Source organism: Lepidochelys kempii, chromosome 11, assembly GCF_965140265.1.
Source record: "Lepidochelys kempii isolate rLepKem1 chromosome 11, rLepKem1.hap2, whole genome shotgun sequence".
Taxonomy (NCBI): domain Eukaryota; kingdom Metazoa; phylum Chordata; order Testudines; family Cheloniidae; genus Lepidochelys; species Lepidochelys kempii.
This window is the reverse complement of record NC_133266.1, coordinates 4178765-4192807: the sequence shown is the minus strand read 5'-3', so window position 1 is coordinate 4192807 and position 14043 is coordinate 4178765. Positions and strand designations below refer to the sequence as shown.

General features: G+C 46.4%; 1 protein-coding gene across 2 annotated transcripts; it reads left to right on the top strand.

Annotated features, from left to right (window-relative positions):
* The first annotated feature begins 2898 nt into the window (after nucleotides 1-2898).
* Nucleotides 2899-12964, top strand: LOC140895247 (uncharacterized). Of its 2 annotated transcripts, none has more exons than XM_073304684.1 (6): nucleotides 2899-3234; nucleotides 5168-5250; nucleotides 6210-6310; nucleotides 6651-6800; nucleotides 10666-10835; nucleotides 11906-12964. In XM_073304684.1, the coding sequence occupies exons 2-6, from the start codon at nucleotides 5176-5178 to the stop codon at nucleotides 12046-12048; spliced, it is 639 nt and encodes a 212-aa protein (XP_073160785.1). In that variant the 5' UTR covers nucleotides 2899-3234; nucleotides 5168-5175; the 3' UTR covers nucleotides 12049-12964. The 2 variants fall into 2 exon arrangements, with proteins under 2 accessions (XP_073160785.1, XP_073160786.1); XM_073304685.1 differs by lacking the exon at nucleotides 2899-3234 and adding an exon at nucleotides 4225-4453.
* The last annotated feature ends 1079 nt before the right edge of the window (nucleotides 12965-14043 follow it).

Below are 14043 nucleotides of genomic sequence, written 5' to 3'. Positions count from 1 at the left end.
TATATTAGAAATGGGAAAGGTACAGAGAAGGGCTATAAAAATGATTAAAGGTATGAAACAGCTTCCATATGAGGAGAGATTAAAAAGACTGGGACTGTTCAGATGGGAAATGAGACGACGAGCGGGGATATGATAGAGCAGTGATTTTCAACCTTTTTTCATTTGTGAACCCCTAAAAATTTTTGAAGGGAGGCGTGGACCTCTTTGGAAATCTTAGATATAATCTGCAGACCCTCAGGGCTCTGAGGACCACAGTTTGAAAACCACTGTTCTGTGGTAATGACAACCTTTCATGGATCCCTTAGATATAGTCTGCCAACCTGGAGGAGTCCGTGGACCATAGGTTGAAAACCACTGTGATAGAAGTCTATAAAATCATGAACGGTGTGTGTAACATATTAGGGTACAATCCAGACTAATGAGTAGCTGTGTCACCCCTGCCCTCCAACCTGGGATACCCTTTACAATGCTTTGCTGCAGTATCTTCCAGCCTGGACTGCTCACAGACAACCTGCAGCATGCAAGTCACTCCCAGCTATGTCCGTGTAGTACGTGCTGCAGCCAGTCAGAACATGGCTCTTACCAGCCTTGGTTATACTGCAAAGTGACCTCAACACACTCCCAGTTTTAGATTTCCCCCCAGAAATGTATGTCCTATAGTACCCAGCCCTCTCCTCGACAACAAAAGTTTATATAAAGTCCATTATTTCTTTAAAAGAAATAATATGCACACAACTTGTCACTCATAGAATATCAGGGTTAGAAGGGACCCTCAGGAGGTCATTTAGTCCAACCCCCTGCTCAAAGCAGGACTAATCCCCAATTTTTACCCCAGATCTCTAAATGGCCCCCTCAAGGATTGAGCTCGCAACCCTGGGTTTTACAGGCCAGTGCTCAAACCACTGAGCTATCCCTCTATATACAAGAAAGAAGTAGTTTTTCAGCCCAGATAGGACTTGACCCCACAACCGCTGGTTAAGGAAGCCAATGCCTTATCCATTAGGCCAAATGGAGTTTCCCAAGCACCTTAATTAAACACACTGCATTAGATAAAACAATAACACAAGTTTATTGACCAGAAGAGGATAGATTTTAAGTGAGTACAAGTAATGAGGCATAAAAATCAGAAATGGTTACAAGAAAATAAAATTAAAATACTACTGGTGCCTTACTTAACAATCTCAGATTCAAGCAAAATTTCTCTCCATATACTTTCAGCAGTCTTACTGACCAAACGTCTTAGGTCAGAACCTTTTTTTGCTTCTGGTGCTAATAATGCGATGGGCAGGGAGAGAGAAAGAGGGGATCCCTTGGCGCGTTTGTCCCTCCTTTTTATGGTGTCAGTCAGTGTTCCCTCTAATTTTTTTGCATCCATGTGTGGAATGAATTTTGTTATGTGAACCATATCAAGATAATGTGTGGATGTGCGCCACCAGTAGAAACCAAAAACCTAGCTATAATATATATTTTTTAAAAGTTACCATAAGGATAATTACTCCAACCAGGATAGGTTCAGCATTTTAAACCTCACTACTCAAAGAATTAAATTTAAGTGTAAGAGAGAAATAAAAATTATGAAATGCATAGACCAGCCAAAAAACTAAAATAACACACTTTGAAAGAAGTATCAAGAAGTAACAACAACAATATAAGTATGTGTTGGGAGGTGAGTGTATGTGTCTGTGACAGAGACATGTGTTGCCCCTTTAAGTACGCTGACTGCACTTTAAGTACACTGCCCTTTTAAGTTGATCAGCAAGTTCAGACAGCAGCAGCTGCCAGCAAGCTCCCTCCCTCCTGAGCCTGTCATGTCCCGCCCTGCTCTGTGGAGATGGGGTACAGGGGCAGGGGAAGAGGAACACCCTGACATCAGTGCCCCTTTCTCCCCCGCCCTCTGCACAGCAAGCGGGAGGTTCCTGGGAGCAGCTCACGGCAATGTGGGGAGGGACACCTGAACTGCGTGGCACTTGATAGCCTGCTGGGCAGCCGTGCAGCTTACAAGGAACTTAGTTCAGTCCTCCTCTTGAAAAAACATTTCCAGCTGGTACTAGGAGACAAAAGATCTATGGAGAAAGATGTTCCCTGCTTTCCCTCACCTGTTTGAGCTTTCTTTATCTCCCCTTTCTGCTTGATGACTCTGTTTACTGCTTAAATGCAAATTAAGCAGAGCACACTTTCTTTTGTTTAGGACAGACCTGTTTGCCACCCTCAGTTTGGAACATGTGTTGATAACACCATGCAGGGGAATCTTATAACTTCAAATACAATCTGGCCATGCATATTTTACCAGGGCAAGAGCCAGCAAATTATGAGTTTTCAAATGATACCTCACAAGACGTACACTGTACAAAGATTATTACAATAGTGTGTGAGTACAGGGGTACCTCCTGTCACCGTATGGAGAAAGTTAATAAGGAAGTGTTATTTACCTTTTCACATAACACAAGAACCAGGGGTCACCCAAGGAAATGTATAGGCAGCAGGTTTAAAACAAACAGAAGGCACTACCTCTTCACACAACCTGTGGAACTCCTTGCCAGGGGATGTTGTGAAGGCCAAAAGTATAACTGGGTTAAAAAAAAGAAGAACTGGATAAGTTCCTGGCGGATAGGTCCAGCAGTGGCTATGAGCCAGGATGGGCAGGGATGCAACCCCACCTGGTGGGTGTTGCTAAGCCTCTGATGGTCAGTGCTGGGAGTGGACGGCAGAGGATGGATCACGCCCCACAAATTGCCCTGTGCTGATCATTGCCCGGTCGCTGTCAGGGACAGGCCACTGGGCTAGATGGACCATGGATCTCACCCAGGATGGCTGTTGCTCTGTTCAGTGGCCACCTGGCTCTGGCTTGGGGTTTTGAGGCTGCTCCTTGGGGCACTCGCCAGGGCTAGCCCCTGCCCGCGAGCCGCGCTCGCCCACGATCGCAGGACTCCTGGAGCTGGGGTTTCAGCAGGCGGCATCTTGCTGTCCCTCCGCCCAGCAGGGGGCGTGCGTGCCACCGGAACGAACGCCTTCGCGGGAGGGAACCATAGAGCGGCCGAGGCGCCCCAGCTCTATGGTTGCGGCCGCGGCGCAGGGTGATGAGGTCACTGCAAGCGGCAGGTTTGAAAGGGTGGGAGGGGAGGCGGCGCGCGCGGAGGGAGGCTCCGGGGAGCTGCCCGCGGGAGCGGAGCGATGGGCGAATATGCAAATTAGGCCGTGTGATCATTTGCATGTGGTGATTGACAGCAGTGCGAGGTCAGTGCAGCCCGCGCCCTCCCGCGGGGCTGAGTGGGAGCCGTTGGGGTCCGGGGCCGAAGGAGGGCGGTGGAGGGAGGAGGGGCCGAAGTGGGGGAGGGTTGGGGCAGAGGGACTGAAGTGTGGGGGGGCTGGGGCAGAGGGGCCGAAGCCGGGGAGGGCTGGGGCAGAGGGGCTGAAGTGGGGGATGGCTGGGGGCGGTTGGGGGGCTGGGGCACAGGGGCTGAAGTGGGGGAGGGCTGGGGGCGGTTGGGGGGCTGGGGCACAGGGGCTGAAGTGGGGGATGGCTGGGGGCGGTTGGGGGGCTGGGGCAGAGGGGCTGAAGTGGGGGAGGGCTGGGGCAGAGGGGCTGAAGTGGGGGAGGGCTGGGGGCGGTTGGGGGGCTGGGGCACAGGGGCTGAAGTGGGGGAGGGCTGGGGGCGGTTGGGGGGCTGGGGCAGAGGGGCTGAAGTGGGGGATGGCTGGGGGCGGTTGGGGGGCTGGGGCAGAGGGGCTGAAGTGGGGGAGGGCTGGGGCAGAGGGGCTGAAGTGGGGGAGGGCTGGGGGCGGTTGGGGGGCTGGGGCACAGGGGCTGAAGTGGGGGAGGGTTGGGGGGCTGGGGCACAGGGGCTGAAGTGGGGGAGGGCTGGGGCGGTTGGGGGGCTGGGGCACAGGGGCCGAAGTGGGGGAGGGCTGGGGGCGGTTGGGGGGCTGGGGCACAGGGGCCGAAGTGGGGGAGGGCTGGGGGCGGTTGGGGGGCTGGGGCACAGGGGCCGAAGTGGGAGTGGCGGGGGGCGTGTGTGGAGGGGAAAAGGGGGGGCTGTGACAAAGGGGATGAAAGAATGGTGGTTGGGGGTGGAGGGGCTGAACTGGAGGAGGGCAGAGGCGGTTGCGGGTGAAGATGGGGGGAGGTTTAGGGGGCTGGATGGAGGGGCTTTGGGGGGCCAGGAAGTAGCTAAGGGAAGCTGGGGTTGTGGGGGTGGCTGAGGTTGGGGAAGCTTTGGGGTTGCTGGAGGAAGATGGGTTACAGCTGGTGGGGTGGGCTGGGGACTCCAACTTCTGTCCCTCCCTGCCACTTACTCCTCTTTCGAGCGTCCCACTTTGCCATGCTCTGACCCAGCGGGGGCACAGTGGGACAGCTGCTGCTTGGCTGACAGATTTTGAAGAGATTGGTAGTAGACTAGAGACCAAGCTGAGCCTGGCCTGCTCATTTTACTGGTGACTTAAGAAGGATTTGCAGGCAGGTTTATAGAGGAGAGATGACAATGTGCTCTCTACAGAGGTTCTTGACAAAAGGCCTTGCTCCCCTTGAAATCAGTAGCAACGTTCTAGTCAGTTCAATAGGAGCAGGCCTTAAAAGCTCAGTGTTGTCTGAAATGGACTGCATTTACTCAGTGATGTGCCACCACTACGTTACCAAGGGGTTCTGACAAATTCTCTCCCTTAGCCTGGAATAAACTCCTTGACTAGGGGACTTTGCACGTGCAAAAGAGAGGCTGAGGAATCTATCCATTTACAGTATTTTCCTGTTTGAACACCAAAACTTTCTTATCACAGTAACTGAGTGAAGAGAGGCCATGCCACCTGGTGAACACTTTGCCAAAAATGCATAGACTTTACTACTGGAAAATATGCAGAGTATATTGAGGACATGGCTAAGTGGGATCCTTGTGGGTGAAGACCGCTCTTGCTGTATCCTTCCATGGGAATTATTTTAAATATCTGACACTTGGTGCAATCTGGTTAATTTCAAAAGCAAAAAAATCTGCTCTTCAGAAGTTCTTTCTGTGAGCTGCAGGGATAAGTCATTTCTGGCAGGGATGATTTGATAGGACCCAGAGGTTTGAGCTCCCTTGAAGCCAGGAGAAATCAGCCCAACTTACCTTTCATTGACGTGGCTGAAATGTCGTTAGCGGCTCCTCTTGCACACCATTGAATTTATCTCTTTTTACAGTGTCAAAGATGGAAAAGGTGCAGTCCTATTTAACGTTGGATGAAGATGACTTGTTCTCTGACCTAAGCAGTGGGGACCTAGAGGTAAACTTCTGTGCATGAGGAGATGTATTTCATTATGGTCGCTGTGTATGTGGCTTTCATTATAAATCTATTTTTAGTGGTTTAGCCTCTTGACTGTTGAAGTAGCATCAGGCTGATGAGTATGCTTAAAAACTAGTGTCACCCCAGCTTGCCTTTGGCCATGTTGGTGTGACCTGAGTTTGCTTAGTGGTCTCATGGTTCCTTGCTCCCAGGCCTATGCTAATTCCAATAGATAGACTTCTCCTGGTCTAGTGACAGTTAATGTTATCATAAAAATATTAATTGAAGTAAAACATCACAGGACTAATGAGGGTGTAGACCACAACACCCACTCACTGTGATGCTCTGTCCCCCTTTGGTGTTGGTTCGGTCACATGTAGAGGTTGATGAGCCTGCTATAGCTTTGGCTAACAGAGTTAGGTCTTCTATCTCAGGCACCAGAGGCTTTCAGAAACAGAGTTGGAAGGTTGAATCCCTGCTGCTGGCAACCCACCCAGAGTCATAGTGTTATATCTGTTTTAAAAATAAATCTTCTCATATCACCATGGTGTTTTTGTCGAGTAGGAGACCATTATCCCCTGGCAAAGTTCTGTTTTGCTGATGTCTCATTTTTAATTGATAGTGAGAATATTAAGGTTCATTTTAACCAGCACAGCTTTGGAAAAGGAAAAATAGAGGATTTTTTTTTTAATTATGACTTGAGACTATCACCAGGGTTACGTCCCTCTGCTTTGCCACCATGCATGTGTTCCAAATGGACCAGTTTTTTATTGTCTTGGCTTAGCGAGGTGCAAGTCTTTCAAAATGTATAAACCTTCCATATCAGGAGCTGCAGGCTGCTGTGGCCCTGGGTGAAAATGAACCAGGAACACTGAACTGACTTGAGCTTTCAAACTCCACCTATCAACTCGGCTTGTTTTGTGTTTACTTGAATTTCTTTCCCTATTTTGCCTTTCCAGATGTTGCTATCATTGCTGCTGGGTAAGGTACATGAAAGCGAAGTGAGAGTGAGCACAGAGAAGGATGAGATCATGAGACTTGAGACAGAAATAGCACAATAGTAAGTCTCCTAATAAATCTTTTAACATTGCTAATTAATTAGTATCATGTTTAGCTTTGTTTTAATCACGACTACATTTTAATAGTACTTACAGAGTGCACTATTAAGTCCAAAACCTATGTATGTGGATTTAATATCAGTGCCATATCACAAGGTCTTTGGTTGGCAGGAAACTTTCTGTAAAGGAACATGAAAGGGCTTTTTACAGACAACTCAATGGTTGAATTTTGGTGCTGGCATGTTGTATAAAGAAGTTCTGCTGTATATAACTAACACAAATTGTAGTCACTAGAACAGTGACTGGGAAGAGAAATAATGCTTTTGTACTCTGATTTTGTAGTGTCACAGAAAGAGAGAACTGTCTGTCACTGGCAGCACAGATTGTGCATTTGCATCCAGTATTGGAAGAGGAATTCAAGACTCGAGAACAACTTCAAACTGTTGCAGCTGAACTGAAAAGGCTGAAAAAGGATATTGCTCAAGATACCAGGTATGATCCTTCCAGTTAGAGCAGAGGATGTTTGAAGAAAAAATATATGGCTTGCAATATACTTCTAATTATGATCTTGGGGTAATTAGCAGGGTGCTACCAGGGCCTCTTCAAAGAAACTGATTAAACAGGCACATGTACCACAACAGTACGGTTTACATTATTGATACAGAGACTGTACATGTGTTGTATGCTTAAGATTGTTCATTATGTGAAATCAAATAGTAGCATTTGAGCAGTTAGTTTCCTGGGAGTAATAGAGAATAATCAGAGGGGTGGGCTGGCTGGTGAACTGCCAGGAGCCCACAGGCTGCCTCTTTTGTGCCTGATTGAATCAAATTGTGGGATGGGGTTGAAGCTGCAGGTATGTGATCTGCTCTCTGCTCGGGTAGGGAGGTGACATTGCCAGGTGGACTCGGTGGGGCCTATTGCTTGTCCTTCTGCATTAAATACCAGCTGTCCCTTGATCCGGACTAGGAGACTGCTGAGAGGTTTGATTCCTTTGGCTAGGTGTGTCTTTCACTACCCACAGTATAAGCAAAGCAAGCCCACATGGGTTAGCATAAGCAAATGGCTGCCAATAATGCAATGTCCCTTAAAAATCTTCCATTCACTAACAGTTTTAAAGCATGTTGTGTGGCAGCAATCAGATTCACTTAGACCTCAGTGATTCTTTGTTGATTCATGTATCAAAATACTACAGTGATGGGCATGTTAGAAATGTCTGAGACAGAGCACTCATGTGCTATTCCACTTGCAGCAACGGTAACAAGCGTTCATCTAAGACCAGGAAATCCCTCCCTTTTACTCTCCCTCAAATGCAGAGGGAGTCTGCCTGCTGGGTTGATTGCCATTTCAAACAAGGGAGCTTGTACAGCATATTTTGGAGGCAACATTTTTGGCTCCCTATATTACTTCTAAAAGATGCTGCATTTGATCCTTGTTTCCTAGTGTATCAGCTTTGTCCTGCTAACAAAGTGGCAGGAAAGCTGTCCCAAAGCGTCAGTCAAGGATTTCCCCCCCAGTGCAGGGGAATCTTCCAGTGGCATAAAGCAGGTGCCAGCTGGCTGTACACAACCCACTTCTCTCCCACCCTCCCCCAACACGTGAAGGAGGTATGTCAGGATGCAGAGATGTGGGCTGAGGGCGTGGCAGGTGGTGGAAGAGCTAGGGCTGGAGCACAGGTTTCTCTGTCTGCACAGTGGTCCCTAAGAGATCACTACTGCCAGCGTGATTTGGAGCAGGCTCTAAGTTATGCTGGGGGCCATTTTGTATACCTGTAATTTGGGAGATGGAAAGATGGTTTAGAGCGACCTTCCCATCCTCTCTGCCCAGCTGTGCCAGCTCAGCTGGGGGTTCAACCCGTTAGGTTAATACTACTTCACTCTCTTGTTCAATCAGGTGTCAAAGGCAAAGGCAACCTGGAGAGTCTGTAACCTATTGTCTTCTGAAAAGTGACTGTACAAATGGCACGTTCCCATTGCTCACATCTGTTCCTTGCGTGTTTACAGAAATATCTTTGCTCAGATGAGTGACAAAAATAAGTCTTAATTCCTCTTAGTTTTGCCAAGTCAGCACATGTAAGAGAGGGAGAGCTGGATTCTTCCATCTTATTCATCATCAGAATTGTTTATGAAGTTGCACTCAGTTACACCTGAGCAGCCCCATTGAATGCAGTGAGTGGCATAGGTGTCACCGATGGCCTAGTTTGGCCTATGGAACCTCTTTTACCAGACATGATGTTTGGGGTGAAAAGACCCCAACCATGACTGTCAGAGCCCAGGCTGAGTATGTTGGGCTGACAGGAAAAAAAAAAATCCTTTAACTTATAACCTGAGTGCATTTGATCTGCTGTCCATTAGCAACAATACACACAGAGCCCCACAGTGCTATTTTTGCAGTCATATTTTAGAGTAAAATTGCCCATTCAGATGATCACGTCCATGATAGACATTCCTAATGTGATGTGTGGCACCCTGTGCCTTTAATGTATTCTGGTTATATACAAAATGTCCAGATGTCCAGCATGATGCTATTCACATGAAAATGTGATTGTACTTGTATTGTAAGCTCTGTGGGGCTGGGACTGCCTTTTGGGGGGGAGGGGGTGTCCAATGAGTAGGTCTGACCCTGATCTTGACTGGCCTTGTAGGCACTACTGCAATATAAATAATCTGTTTGATACATATCTGCCCCTGCTGCCTTTAGTGTAGTATCTGAACACTTCTCTTTACTGTATTTATCCTCAAAATTTCCCTTTGAAGTGCTGTTATACCTATGCTACAGACGGAGGGAGGAAACTGAGGCACAGAGGTTAAGTAACTTGCCTCAGGTCACACACGGAGTTTGGCGAAATAGAGATTGAATATGGTACTTCTGAGTCCCAGGCGAGCACCCTAACCACTGGACCATTCTTCCTCTGAGTATGGAAGTCCTCTTAATTTTCCCTCGCTACTTTAACTATGCTACATCTGACTCTCAAGGGCGATGGCAAGCCTTCCTGGAGTGCATTAGAAAAACAGCTGTATGTGAAATGATCCCTTTAAAAGTTGCCTCCAACCAATGAAATTGCCTTCCAGATGAGTGAGACCTGCCCAGTCCTGCTTACCTCAGAACCCATTCCTAGGACAGGCCCATTAGTCAACTTCTCCCACAAGCACCTCCATGCTTTCTCCCATGCTGTCCCTTGCATACCCACCAGAAATTCTCAAGGTCATTCTCTTGTTCTCCTTCACATCCCTCTTAGAGACTCATGTCTGCTGTGATGTCTGCAGAATGTTGCCAGTTTGCCACATCTTGCTGTTACCATCTGAATGTAAGCCAGCATATTATTATTATTGTAGCACCTAGGAGCCCCAGGCATGAACCAGGACCCCATTGTGCTCGGTGCTGTACAAACACAGCACAAAAAGATTGTTGTCGCTCCACCACCACCACCTGTTAGTTTCATCCATCTGATGCATCTCGTCATTAATCGGGAAGCTCTTCAACTCAGGAACTGTCATTTTCCTATTTGTTTGTACAGCCCCTAGCACAATGGGGCTCTGAGCCCTGACTGGAGACTCCAAGGATGCTACTGTAATGAAAATAACTTCTTCTGAAATATCTCCCCTCACCTATAGGAGGCTCCTCCTGGGTAAAGTTGAGACGTACTGGCTCTGTGGCTGCATAGAGGACTTCAGGCTTTAGCTAGTTAATGTTTGTAAAGAGCTTTGAAGTGGGAAGTGCTATATATGAGCTACATGTTGTTGATAGTCAGTGTATAGGGGCTGTCTTCCATCACATCTCACAAGCATTAAATTCACACAGAAAAAAATGGAAAAGAACATGAATGGAACTTTTGTGAGAGCTGTTAATCTTATTCTTGCTGCTGTTGTGGCATGAACTTTATGCTGCAGTATTGCAAATGGCCTATTGGGGGAGTTGCAGCTCCACTAATCCTATGATTTACCTTTACATTGAGACTTTTGCTCTAGAAAAACCGGCTAGATACTTTGGATTGGACACTTACAGGTATCAAGAATATCCACAGTTGTAATTATTGACAACAAATTTTCTGGAAGGGACATTAGACCACATACTTCAAGGGCTTGAGATAATCTCTTAACTATGACAGATCAGGATGAGATCTACATGTGGGGCAGATTATCCCACATCATCTACTGTGGGATTCTTAGACCTTCCTCTGATGAATCTGGACTGGCCACTATTGGAGACAGGATACTGAGCTAGAAGGATCCAGCCTGGCAATTCCTATGTTTTTGTTTTACTACTAGGATTTTTATAGTGTCTAATTGAAATACTAGGGTCAATGGAGACTTTAAGCGCCAACTTAAGATCATTCTATTTCTGGTTACCTTTTTAGTGAGCAGCCAGATGCAGCCAAATTAGAACAGTTGATAGCTGAATCAGAAACCATGATAACCTCTCTCCATCAGAAACAGCGTATGGTTAAAAGCGAGAAAGTCCATCTGACTAAGGTACTGGAGACCACCCAAAATACCCTTTCCGAGGCACAGGCAGAAAGCCATGCAGGTAATTGACTTTGATCTTTGCTTGGATAAATTAAAGCAGATGTGCTGTCTTGAAGTCTAGGTATTTCTGAAACAGACACTGTCACCTTGAAACCTAGTCACTTTCAAAAAATGAGTTGAAAGTAGGTTCAAGCATGGTGCCTGTCCCTGAGTCCCTCTGTCAGTTTCTGTGATTTCACAATACCATTTTCTTTTAAAAAATTTCTCTCCTTTGTTGCTGGCTGAAGGACTCCCACAAGCGGACTCTTGGAGATTGCTGGTAACAACAGATAAAAGAATACTTAGAAGTGATTTTTTTTAAATAACTTGAAGTGTCCCCTTACCATCTTAACTTCTGTGGATAATAATAAAGATGCACAGAGTTTGGATCCACATCAAAACTTCCCCAAAGATCTGAGGAGTTTGGGTGTGATTAATAATCTTCTATATTGAGCCTCTATAGAAGAATCCTGTATGGATCCTTTCCTGATAGAACTTGAGAGCGATTCCTCCAAGGATCTCAACGTACTTTGGAATAACAATAAAATGGTTTTAGGGTCTCCTTGAGATAGTAGATTTAGCCAGGTCCAGACTGGAAGGCCCAGTCAGGTTCTGCGTTTGGGTGTTAGACTTGATGGCAGACTACACTAGAACTGGCTGTTAGTGGCCATCGGAGAAAAATCCAAAGATCAAGCTATTTCTGGGAGGATAATACACCTCATCCAATCTTATTATCAATTTAGGGCATGTTCATTTAGGGAGATACTTGCTATCAAAGCAGCTACCCGTGGTGTGCAGCCTCCTGTGACTTCATTAGGGCTGCTGCATGGGGTTCAGCTCACACCTTCATGAGTTGCTATTTTGTAATCTCAGCAGGGGTGTGTGTGGAGCTCTTGCCATTCCTTGAATGGCTGTGGCAGTTGTCCTTCAACCTCTTGCCAGAAAGGGTACCCAAGCCATGATGATTTCCAGCTCTGTGCACTCTCCCATATTGCCTCAGTAAACATTCCCCTACCCTAATTACTGTGATAGTTACCCCTACCAATTTGTCTGAATGAGGAAGAACCTAATGACTGACTTTCGTCTCCACAGCTGATCAGGAGCTGCTTCGCTTGCAGAAGGAATGTACTGAGCAAGCTAATGTGAAGTCTCTGGGGGATAATGAAGCTGACAGACAGCTGGATGCCTGCATCAGACAGCTGGGAGTGTTAAACCTCCTCGCTAGGAAAAAGTGAACTTTCTGTCTCCAGCAGGGGATGTGTTAGTAGACCTGAAGTTCCAAATTCCACTTGGAGAAGACGTAGGCAAGTAGGAAGTGTGTGGCCACCAGTACACAGAGCACCTGTTGTAGGAGGCATGGGAAGAGACACCACCTTGAGCATAGCTGTACTGGGTTAAGCAGCCTGACAGCTCCCCAGTTTGATTTCATTTTATTTCATTCACCTTTCAGCTGTCCACCAAGACATAGCAGCAAAATAATTTTTGTTCTTCCCCAATCTCATCTTCTCTGGGTGCAGCTTGGGGGACATGAAGCAAAACCTGCTGTATGATGAATTCTGCTACTCTGTTTCATGTATGCAGGGTTTCATTTTCATAAATATTGAGACTAGTCCATTGTTTTGTCATTGGTGTCAGGGATGCAGAAACTAAAGGAAACCAGTGATTTAAGACGGTCCAATTTCAGCTAAACTCTCCTGGCATCAGCCATTTCCATGTCAGTGCACCCTGGTTTGTGTTGGTGTTTCCCACCCAACAAAAGATTTCCCTTTCCAGCTAGTAGTCTAATTTCCCTGTTTAGATAGGCCATATCCACTGCGCCGATGCACTTCTATTGCTGTCTCATTCCACTTCACATGGACCTATTACCATTCTTTGGACTGGGTTGCCTTGAAGTTTCTCCATATCGACAGTGGAATATCTCTAGGAAATCTGTGAAGATCATCAGGTGTATGGGACACAGAACTGGAGACAGAAGCCATTTACTGATCTGGAAGCTGGCCAGCTCATGGGAGGCTATGTACAAAATTGTGGCTAGCTGTAATTGTAATGCAGTGTGGCTAGATTTCTAGAATGCTCTGAACAGAGACATGTTTTTGCATAACTTCAAAATAAAGTCAACTTTCTTACGTAAGCAGCTTCTTTTTAATTCAGTCCCTTTTGTTGCCTGAAAGTGCTCAAAAGCCCTGCATGCCAATGACTTTTATCCTGTCATGAGTAAGCAGCATGGGTGATGCTCAGTAAGGTGACTGATGCCGTGCACTGAGGATGCTATATAAAGGCATCAGCATCTATTGGACCTCGGATCACTTCATGTAATTTTATACAGGGATCACAGCAGCCACCCTATGGAATGTGGTAGCAGTTTAACAGTAGCCAGGAATACTGTACAACAGGTTTATAGACAGGAAGTGAAATTACTATTTTCAGTGAAGCTACAAGGTAATCTTTAGGCAAGCACAATGTAATTGCTCACATTAAGAATTGGCCTGGCCTTATTCTTTGTATTATTGTAGAGCCTATAAGCCACAGTCCTAGACTAGGAGCACAGTGTGCTAGGTGCTGTACAAACACAGAACAAAAAGATGGTCCTGCCCCAGGGAGCTTACATGAATTTTGTGTCCCTGCTGTAGTAGAAACTGCCATGGGATCTGTAATGACCAGTTGTGGTCAGGACTGTGGTTCTCTCTCTCATATAATACACAGTTCCAAGTCCCCCCTCCCCCAATAATATTCTTGAGTATTGACCCAACATTGTAACTCCAAGAAGAGGATACCACTCACTCCTTGAAATACATGGATTTTTCCCTAGCTATACAACTGCTAACCCAGCCCCAACCCTGCGTTAAGTGTGAGACTTGATTAAATCACAGCCAGAGGTGGGATGGCTGCAGAGCGTGCCTGTAAAGTAATCAACTGTCCCCTAAGCTGTGGGTGCAGCTGGACATAAATAGATGATGGACTGTTCAGAAATCATGCCAGATCCCTCACAATCATGAGATGCTAAATTCTGGGGCGGTTTCCCCTTCACCATCCAGATTTTGAGCCTTCCAAGTGCACTTTTTCACATTTTCAAACTTTTCTTTTAAATCTTGAGGGCTAGAAATGTACTTATTTTTGTTTCAAATGAAAGCTGAGATTCTCATCTAATCACTGGTCTCCAAGACCTGGGGCTTTTAAGTAACACATATATTATGAGCCTTGTGATAAAGTTGTGAGAAATGGCATTATTG